The sequence below is a fragment of the Furipterus horrens genome, unplaced genomic scaffold (genome assembly GCF_987537825.1).
Source record: "Furipterus horrens unplaced genomic scaffold, mFurHor1.1.pri manual_scaffold_3, whole genome shotgun sequence".
Classification (NCBI taxonomy): domain Eukaryota; kingdom Metazoa; phylum Chordata; class Mammalia; order Chiroptera; family Furipteridae; genus Furipterus; species Furipterus horrens.
In genome coordinates, this window is record NW_028327173.1 from 170,472,376 (window position 1) to 170,482,330 (window position 9,955).

At 50.7% G+C, this 9,955-nt stretch overlaps 1 protein-coding gene across 1 annotated transcript in view; it reads right to left on the bottom strand.

The window, feature by feature from the left end:
* The window catches only part of ITGA11 (integrin subunit alpha 11), a 64,231-nt gene extending 54,730 nt beyond the window's left edge, over nt 1–9,501 (bottom strand). The window contains exons 1-4 of the mRNA XM_090268356.1: nt 9,454–9,501; nt 8,568–8,733; nt 4,358–4,449; nt 1,819–1,933 (exon numbers count right to left, since the gene is read on the bottom strand). Coding sequence (XP_090124482.1) covers nt 1,819–1,933; nt 4,358–4,449; nt 8,568–8,733; nt 9,454–9,501 — 421 coding nt within the window. The remainder of the gene's footprint in view (nt 1–1,818; nt 1,934–4,357; nt 4,450–8,567; nt 8,734–9,453) is intronic.
* Nucleotides 9,502–9,955: the final 454 nt, after the last annotated feature.

Consider the following 9,955-nt stretch of genomic DNA (forward strand, 5'->3'; position numbering starts at 1 on the left):
ACAGCACGTGATGGCCTGACACTTCCAGCCTACAGCACCTGAGAGCTTTGTTCTTTCCCAGTTTGGTTCAGCTCAGCACATGTGGACTAAGCACCCGCCGTGTGCTGGAGCTCCATGTGACGGGCGGCCACAGAGGTGACCGGAACAGAAACTCCTTCATTAGAAGGGGTTTCTAATCTAGTGGCAGGGACCAGGTTTCTTTGATTTTTAAGCAAGTCTTTAAAATTATTAAATGCCCTTATTATTGCTGATTTTCCTTTACAGTTTCAGATTTTTCTTTTTAAGATACCTTGGGAATTATGCTAAGTGAAATAAGTCAGACAGAGAAAGACAAATACCGTATGATTTCACTTATGTGTGGAATCTGAAAAACAAAACGAATGAACCAGCAAAACAGAAACAAACTCATAGATACAGAGACAAATAAATTGGGGTTGGAGGAATAGGTAAAAAAGGTGAAGGGATTAAGAAGCATAAATTGGCACTTACAACATAGTCATGGGGATATAAAGTACGGCACAGGGAATAGTCAATAATATTATAATAACTGTATGGTATCAGAAGGTTACTAGGCTTCTCTGGAGGATCACTTCATAAGTTACATAAAAGTCCAACAACTATGCTGTGCATCTGAAACCAATATAATATTGAATATCAATTGTAAATGAAAAAATTTTAAAAATTAAAAACAAAATTAGATATCTTAGGAAAAATCTTGCTTTAGGTCTGTGGTTCCTAAATATGGATGAACACCCCACTGACACACACACACACACACACACACACTCTGGGGCCAATCTCAGACCTGCTGTGCTTGAAACTCCCTGGGGTTGGGTGAGTGCTGATCAGGTGGTGGGAGCCTCACCACAGGAGGTTCTGGAGGCTGAGATTGTCACCCCTTGGCCAGAGGAAATTGCAGTCCTGGAGGGGACGGTGATGTTCCCTTGTGCACACCTCTTGACCTCGGGCCCCCTCCTGAGTCTCAGCACTGCCTTTCCCTCTGCCATTTTGTGAGACTAGAATCAATGCCTTCTCATCATCCTAAAATGACCCCTTTCCAGCCCCCTCCCGCAACACCATCTTTCCGTCCCTGACTGGGCCCTGTAGTTGAGGGGGAGGCTGCAGCCAGCCGGAGGTGCTAATCCCCTCGCCCTCAGTAAAATGGGCAGCGGCTGCTTGGGTGATGGTATTCAGCTCAGCGGAAATAGTGAGGCTCAGAGCCAAGCAGTCTGGGCTTGCGGGAGGCCAAGTCTGAGCATCGTTTCCCAGATTTTCCTGGTGAGTGGGGGAGTGAGTGAGAGGTTCAGTGCTCCATGAGGCTCTGGGAAAACTGGGTGGAATTTCCTGAGGTCCAGGGACACTGGTTCACTGGGGCTATTACCGGGAATCTTTCTGTGGTCCTTGGTCTTCCACCTACAGGGCGACTGAACTGTGTAACATCAAGGGGCACCATTCACATTGTAGTCTGAGTGAGCGATGTCCCAGAATCATGCAGTTGCAGCTTCCCTGCTGTACATGGTGGCCCAGCTACTTCTTTCTCTCTCAGGCTGGGTTTGCAGTGAGCCTCCCTGGCTACCAGGATGGCCTTCATACCCTTGGCTCATTTTCCCTCCACCATCCCTCTGTGGGGGAGAGTGGGCCAAGATTATGACCCCACAGAGGCCCAGAGAGGCCAAGTGAGTTACCCGCAGAGCCGGAGCAAGGTGGAGTGCGAATCCAAGCGCTGCTCTGTAGGAGCAGGATAGTAGGGGTCAGAGCCCCAAGCCTCCCACAGGCTGTCGGCTGCTCAGCCTGGCCTGCAGGCTTGAAGCCACTTACTTTGGAGAGCTGGCGCCACAGTCTTGGAGAATCTGAAGTTGGAGCTGACTCGCGAACACATCCCTGTGGTGTAGTAGGAGCTCCCACACTCGTGAGACCAGAGGGGGCTACAGGCCTGGGGATCAGAGCACAGAACCCCCAGTCAGTGGGGCCTCAGGGCAGGCGCAGGCCCGGCAGCGTTCAGCCTTCATGACCCAAGACAGGTATCCCCTACCTGAGTGTGGTTATCCCCCAGCTTCAGAGGTTCTTCTCTGAGTTTACCTGAACTCTCTTGCTGCCAGTTCCCTTGGTTTCAGGTGGAATGGGGAAAAATGAATTTTAGTGCTCCTTTTTTCTATTTGAAAGGGTCTCATTCTCCATTCCACTATCCAGGGTTGTTTCTCTTCCTCACCCTACCTGCCCACCCACCTACCACACAGGAGCTGGGAAAGCCTTTTCATCCATGGGAATGGACTCTCTGTCTGAACGGGTCACCTGAAGGTCCTTACTGGGCAAACTTCCAGGACTTGGTCCTGACAACATGCCCACGGCTCTTACTAGGGGATGAAAACACACTGAGGGATGAGCTCCTCTCAGAGTCACTGTCATTAAAAATGAAAGCCCAGCTCCATGTCCCAAGTTTTCTCCTGCTGCTGGGAAACCCAGGACTAAATTTTGTGCTGTAGTTGCCTTGGGTTTGGAGGAGTAATTATTCCACTTCCAATCTCTTTATTTAATTAGCTTTCTATTTTTACTCAGATTTTAAAGGTTTGATTTTATTGGTGTTCTTTGTTGAAACTGCTATAAATTATTTTTGGAAGTAAGGGGAGAATAAAGAGTGGGAGGGTGGATGATGGTTGATAAATGGATAGACGGATGGATGGACGAGTGGATGATGGACGACGTATGATGATGGATGGCTTGATGGATGGATGATGGGTGAATGGGTGGATAAAAAGATGATGGCTGGGTGGATGGATGGATAATGGATGAATTTAGGATGAATGGATGTAGGAAGGGATGGATGGAAGGATGGATGGTTAGATGAAAGGATGAGGGGTGGATACATATACAGATAGATGCATGGATGAAAGAATGAATAAATGGATGGATAGAGAGATAAATGGAGAGATGGATGATTGGTTGGAGGATGGACTGATGAGTGGATGGATGAACGAATGAGTTAATAAGTTAACAAAAGTTGCTATTTATATACCAGGGACTTAATCTACCCACAGAGGCCCAAGATGGGATATCACACTGTCCTTCTTGGGCCTTCATCCCACCTTGAGAAGTGGGGGGAATCAAGTCAGTGGGAATGTGACAGGGAGCCTCAGAGGGAGCAAAGGCCCTGGCAGGTGTGTGTGTGGACAGAGCCAGAGGTCCTGTGTACCCTCGGCTGGGGATGGCACAGGGCCGTGGGCTGGCCACACAATGGGCACCCCAGGACTTTGGCCAGCAGAGCCACTCTGCTCTCCTCAAGTCCCTGGGCACCCTCATCATCTTGGTGCTCTAGCGTCGCGTGCTCCACACCCCAGTTGTCTCATCTGTCAGCAGAAAGGGCCTGACAGACAAGCACTAAGTGACACAAGCCCTCCTATCTTAACGCGAGTGCTACATTTTATTGGGCTTTCTGGGGTAATTTTTTTCTGAACTTTTCTCTTCTAGCCATTTCAGGAAATGTATCAGATCCTGTTCTGAATCCCCAGCTTCACCCAAAGTCATGATGGTTCACTGGGACATGGTGGCAAGGAGCAGGCAGTTGTCCTCTCTCCCTCCACCTGCATGCGCTTACTGCATGCAAAGCCTGTGCATGCTCACCCGGGCAGGTAAGAGACCTCCAAGCATGACACACGGCTGCCTTTCTGTCCCAGCATCATGTTTACATCACTCATTTGCTTACTGGCGAACCCCCAAACCAGAGTGTAAGCTGCAGAGGGTGGCAGCTCTGCTGCCTGCTGAATCCCCAGTGCCTGGCATTGGGCTCAGTAGATTGTGAGTGCTCAGAATAATTGTTGTTAAAATGAATGAATGTCTGTCACCTCAGTCAAAGTATCCTCTCCTCTTTTTCATTGCTAAAGCCCGTCTATTCTTGAAAAACAAAACAGAAACCTCTTCTGGGAAGCCTTCCATCTAGTCCTGTACAGTCCAGGTGGCCCATCACTCTGTAGCCCTTCCCTTGGTTGTAGTAAACCTGTGTTCATGCAGTTTTGGCTTCCTTTCAAAGTCTTTTTAGGGTGCGTGGTGTGTCCTCTTTCTTTGATCAAACCTGGAGCAGAGATTTGGCCCCTGCCTTGGCCTTTACTTACTCCTGTCCCTTTTTAGGCTGTCTGTCCCCCACCCTCAGGGTGTACTGTACGCACTAAAGGGCTCAATATGTTTTCTTGCCTGGACTGCTGCCTCTGGCCCTGAAATTCAGGGCATGGCAGGAAGCTAGTGGAGGAGCTACTCTAGGGAGTGTGTGGACAGGTAGCCAGGTGTCTCTCCTGGTCGTGAGAGGAGGGTCCATGGGGCAGGAGGGCTGGGGGCTTGGAGGGAGGATGGGACAGGTGGCTCTTACCAAAAAGCTGTTGTCCTTGGGGTTGGTGGCCAGGCTCAGGCCAAGGCGCATGTTGTCCTTCCGCTCGGACACGTTGGATAGGGTGACCCTTCCTGGGGTGGGAGGGAGAAGCTCAGCCTGCAGTCCCCCTGCCCACCCTCCGCCCAGAGTCTGCTGCTGCCGCTGGCCACCAGAGATGCCTGTGGCAGGGTTGGTGTCAAGAAGAGTCCTCCCCAACTCTCCCTGCATGTTGGAGCAGACCTTCAAGGTTTACTAAGGCCTTGCCCAGATGTGATCTGGTTATTTCCTCTCAACCCCTTGAGATGAGGAAAACGAGTCTCAGAGAGGCCAAACAACCTGCCCAAAGTCACACAGAAAGCACATGGCAGAGCCTTCCCTGTCCTACTTCAGAGCTTTTCCTCCTCCAGCTCTCTGATGGACCCCAACACTCCCCTTGTGTCCCACCTGACACATCCACGGCACCCCACCTAGCCTGGCTTTCTCTGGGCAGTTTCAACTCCACATGTTTCTTTATGCCAACCTACCACCAAAATGTACCTCTCCCTAGCCCTGCTCTCTCAGGGCCTGGGTCTCTGCTCACCTGATAAACTGATTATGATAACTGATTCTTTCTCACAGGTAGCAAATAGCCAACTAACAAGAGCCTTCTAGAGGCACAAGGTCTTGCCAAGAATGTCATTCTGTGGTTGCTGCCACGAGAGATATCAAAGAGCAGGATTATCAGCCAACTGGATGTAGGGAGAGGGTGGTGGCAGATTAGAATTACTGAAAAAATTATATCAGTTAAGATTTTGCTAGATCATTTTGTCAGGCCACTGAAGCAAAGGAAGTGAGCTTGAATTCCCCAGACATGCGTTGGTATGAAAATGTATGTGCACATGTGTGTACACGTGTGAGTGCACACATGGGTATGGGCACATGGAAGGAGGGATTAGGGTGAAGCAGTTGGGCATTTTGGTGATCCCAGAGCAAGTCGGTCTTCATCTGCTGTGAGGAGGATCTAGGGTCTTCTCTGTGAAGGGGAGGCCGTGGACGCGAGGCCTCAGCGGAGCAGTTTGCATTTAGCATAGTTGGCAGTGGGAGTCTGCAGAGGGGCCTGCCTTTGGGCACAGGCCAGCAGGGCCCAGGGTGGCATCAGCAGAGCCCTGAGCTGCAGCTGCCTGACTGTACTGTGGCTGGGGGTGGGTGGCTGTGTTTGTTGTTATTCCCCTCTGGGTTCCCTCAGTTTGTAGTCGGGCTCCTTTTGAAATCCAGCCCCTCTTGGCTGTGCTGTGCCTGAGATTGCTTTCTGCTTTGTCTATCCAAAGAAACCAGACAGAAAATAAGAGTAATGCCCTGAGTTTTTTAAGAAATCATTTCTTATGATTTCTTATGCTCTGCCAGGACCGCCTCCTGGTTCTGGGAGGCCCAGGAGTCATCATTTCCATTTTATAGATGAGAAGAATCAGGGTGCGTAAAGGGGTAAGTGACTTTTACAAAGACAATTGCTGGTAAAAAGTAGAGTGGGGACTTGAACTCAGGATATCTAAGGTTACACCCCAAGTCTCCCATCGGATGGCAGGTCTGTGGTGGCATTGGGATGGTAGTGAGAAATCTGGAGAGGAAGATTCAAGCCCTAACTGGGCAACATCCACCTCTTAGTGGCTTGAAAAATTCTGCCCTCCACTTATTTACGGAGTATATTGCTCCCCTCACCCTGCCCTTCTCTGTCTCCCTTGTCTCAATAACTGAAGTCCTTAGAAACTGGGCCTGCCTGGAAGCAGATGGACATGGTAGGGAAGACCCTTGTGTTGGAGTAAGAAAGACTAAGGTTCAAGTCCTACTTCTGCTGCTTGCGGATTTAGGGCAGTCACTAACCTCTGCTCTGTGACCAGGACAGACTAAGCCCTTTCTCAGTGGGTCTCTGTGAGCATCTGGGGACCTAACTTCGTGAAGGTTTGGGGAAGAAAGCGCCATCTGTGGAATCTTTCACACTGAGGTGTGAATGACTGATACCCACTAAGCCTTCCCTGGAGAGAGAGGAAAGAACATTCCTGGCTTGACAGGGCTCAGAGCCTGGAAAGGCCATAGGAAAACTCAGGACTCTGGTTTCCCTGCCTTGCATTTTCCAGTGTGGGATAAACCGACAGATGGTCTTCCTGCTGTGCATTTTCTCCTGCGTGGTAGGGAAAGAACACTCCTGAGATGAAGTACTTTTCCTCTGCCCTGACTCACTTTGCTGCCCAACTTATGCCCCAGTGCAGGAATGTTTTCCAGGGTCTGGTGGCTTCTCACTGCTGCCTTCTCACTGCTGGCAGGGGCTCCTCCCTTGCAGGGAAATTGGGTCCGCATTGGAAACCAGAGCAATAGAGGAAACTAAATGATCAGTTCATGCATCTGTGTTCCCACCCGGACCAAGAGAAGAGCTTCTCTTAGGGGCCCAGGCCCTGAGCCCAGTGCCCACACCTTCCATCAGTCCCCTTGCTCCCTCTGCCTGAGCCATATAGCCATTCTTTCTGTTTTGCGACAGAGCAACCTTATTCCCGCCTCAGGGCCTTTGCACTTGCTCTTCCTCTCCCTGGAATGCTCTGGCCCCACCTGACTCCTTTTCACCATCAGACCTTTGCTCAAATGTTATCTGCTCAGGGAGGCCTTCGTGAGTGCCTTGCTAAGATAAACTCCCCCCGACCCCCACTCAGCCTCTCTTATCGGAGCCCTCTGGTTTATCACACAGCATTTATCTCTATCTGACCTTATCCTTTCTGGTTTGTCTACTCACTTATTGTCTCCTCCCAGCAGGACCCTGGCATCGGGTTCTCTGCTATACCCCCAGTAACTAGCATTGTGTTTAGCACATACTAGGTGCTCATTAAAGCTTGGGGAACATATTAGACTGGAATGGATCCTAGGGTCATCGGGCACACCCTGTTCATTTTACACATGAGCAAATGGAAACTCAGAGAGCAGGGTGAGCTCCCTGTGAACACACAATGAAGAAACTGCACAGCTGGAAGGAGAAACCCAGCGTGGCCTGTTTTGGAAGCTGTGCTCTCAGAGTAGTGATGAACGGGATCCATGAGCTACCAGCCAGGCCCCCACCTTCCCTAGACTGTTTCCTCCTGAAGTCTGGGCCTCGGCTGTACTCAGGGTTGAACTCCCCACCTGTGATGCTGATGCAGATATTAGCAGCAGGAGCGCCCAGTACCATGTAATGGGACAGCCACCCCCTCCGCTGAGATCTGAGTTCTTTGGGCTTTCTCTTTAAGGCGGGCCTTTTCATCATCTGCTCATTCCTGAAGCTCTGCCATCCCCCCACCTCCAGGGAGCCCCACCCCACTGCTCCAGGGCAGAGGCTCCCCTCTGGGAAGAGAAGGAGGGTGAGGGTCCTGGCCCTGGGGCAGGCCAGTCCTCTAGGACAAGGTCTGGAATGGTAGCTTTTCAGCCCAAATGGAACTATTGCTCCCTTCTGTAAGCAAAGTGGTGGCCTGGCCACTGTCTGACTTTAGAACAAAGTGGAAGTGCTTTAGAGGACTGGCGTGTGCGCTTTAGTGAATGCACACACACACACAAGCACAAGCAGATTTTACAAGAGCTTGGAAGCCTCAAGGCTGCTCATAGCATCTCCCTATGGCTGAAAGCTCTTCAGTGAGGAACAAAGCCTTCATTTCAGAAGGGCAGTGTTACGTAGTGGCTAAAGGGTGGCCATAGACTGCCTGGGTTGAAACCTAAGCCTTGCTGCTTGTTAGCTGGGTGACCCCAGGCACCACATGCAGTCACTTCCTCCTTTGTTTAGTGGTTACATTTTATAGGTTGTTGTGGGATTAACTGAATTAGAACACCTAAAAGCACTTAAACCCGGGCCTGACGCAGAGTGAACATTATGTAAGGGGTATGAGTGCTAGCTGCTGTTGTTAGAACTTCCACATCAGAAAGAAGACAGGAAGTGTCCTCCTCCTGCTGGCAGAGGGGCAGCGGATGAGTCAGGAAGAGCAGTGCCCTGGGACACTGGAGGCCTAGGTCTGGTTCCCGGGCAGCCTCTCACAAGCTGTGTGACCATGGACAAGTTGCTTCCTCTCTGTGGCCTCAGCATCCTCATCTATGACATGGGGCAGCGATACAAGCTGGTCACCTCTGGGGCAGCGGGGGTGAGCCAGTGTGACTGTGTTTTAGAGCCTGCCCCGCTCTAGACAATGGTTGGCCTCACGGTGGTGGGATCAGAGGCGCAAGTTACCTAGGTTGAGCTTGGTGCAGTTCCCGTGGGTCACGGGACACTTGTACACGTCTCCTGTCTTCTGGTGGCTATTGGTTTCCAACGGAGCACCCACAACGAGCCTGGGAAGGGAGGGAAGACAAGTGAAGAAGCTGAGGGAGGTGATGTTCCTGGTAAAGGCTGGAACCTGGAGGGCAGTGATGGGGGAAGATGGGGTTAAGGGGGAATCCTGGACGGGCTACCACATACAGACCTTTAGACTCAGACCTTTGTCTCACTGGAGGAGGGATGCTGGGCTTTCAGTGTAAAGTCATGGGACCTGTGGCCTCCTCCAGGCCCTTTCCAAGATGTGGGGATATGAAGATGGAGGGCCCAGCAACCAATGGGATGGAGGCAGTCCCTGGGAGAAGAGAGTAGGGCAGACATCCTGGAGGAGATGATGCTTAAGCTGTGTCTTCACAGTTGAATATGAGTGTGTCAAATGGTAGGAGAGTGGTAATAGTGGTCATTGAGGCAGAGGAATAATTTTGGAGCCATGGAGTCTTGGCCATCTGTCACCACCGGCAGGGGCCTCATACTTCGCCTTATATGACAGTTTTTCAGCTAATGACTCAGATGTGGGTCATGTTGTTCAATGGTCATGGCTGTCCCCTGAGCCACTAAGTGTTCACTCAGGGTGGGCCAGGCAGTCAGCAGGGCTTAAGAGTGTCAGAAGGAGCCAACCCTCAGTGACTGCTTGCCCAGTCTGTCAGCGCCACCTGCCTCTGGCACACCTAGGCTTTGGGTGCCAGTCCAACTCTCAGCCAGCAACTGCCTCCTCTGCTCAGGCTCTCGTGCTCATAGTACATCAAGAATAGAACCCTCCCAGGACAGCTGCGCTGAAATGGCAGGAGGTGCCACAGCTCACATGGCCCTGAGAGGTCTCCCAGGTGATGTGGTCCAAAGAAGAAGCCATCACTCGTTTTCCAGCTTAAGAGGGTTGAGAGGGGACAGACCTGGAGATTCAGGCTACACAGGACTTTGGTGGCTTCTTGTGGTCAAACTCCCCCCGCCCCCACTCCCACCCTCTTGTGCTGTCAGGAAAGAAAGTGAGGTCTGAAGTGGGAGTTAATAGAGCTCTGTTTGAAATTAAGAGTCTATGAAATAAGAGCTGAGGTTTCTCCCCTGGGGACCAAATAATGGCAGATTCTAAATATATCGCTTATTAAGCATGCCTTTTCTGACTGGCAGAAATAAATTGGACTCATAAAATCTGTTTGTCTAGACGATGTGATTTTTGGTTACTTAATTCTGTGAGGGATTGTGTGGTCAAGTCCACTCCATTTTTTTTTTTTTTTTTTTTTTTTTTGAGAGAGAGAGAGAGAGAGAGAGAGAGAGGGGTGTCAGTGTGTGAGGCTTAGGCTCCAAGC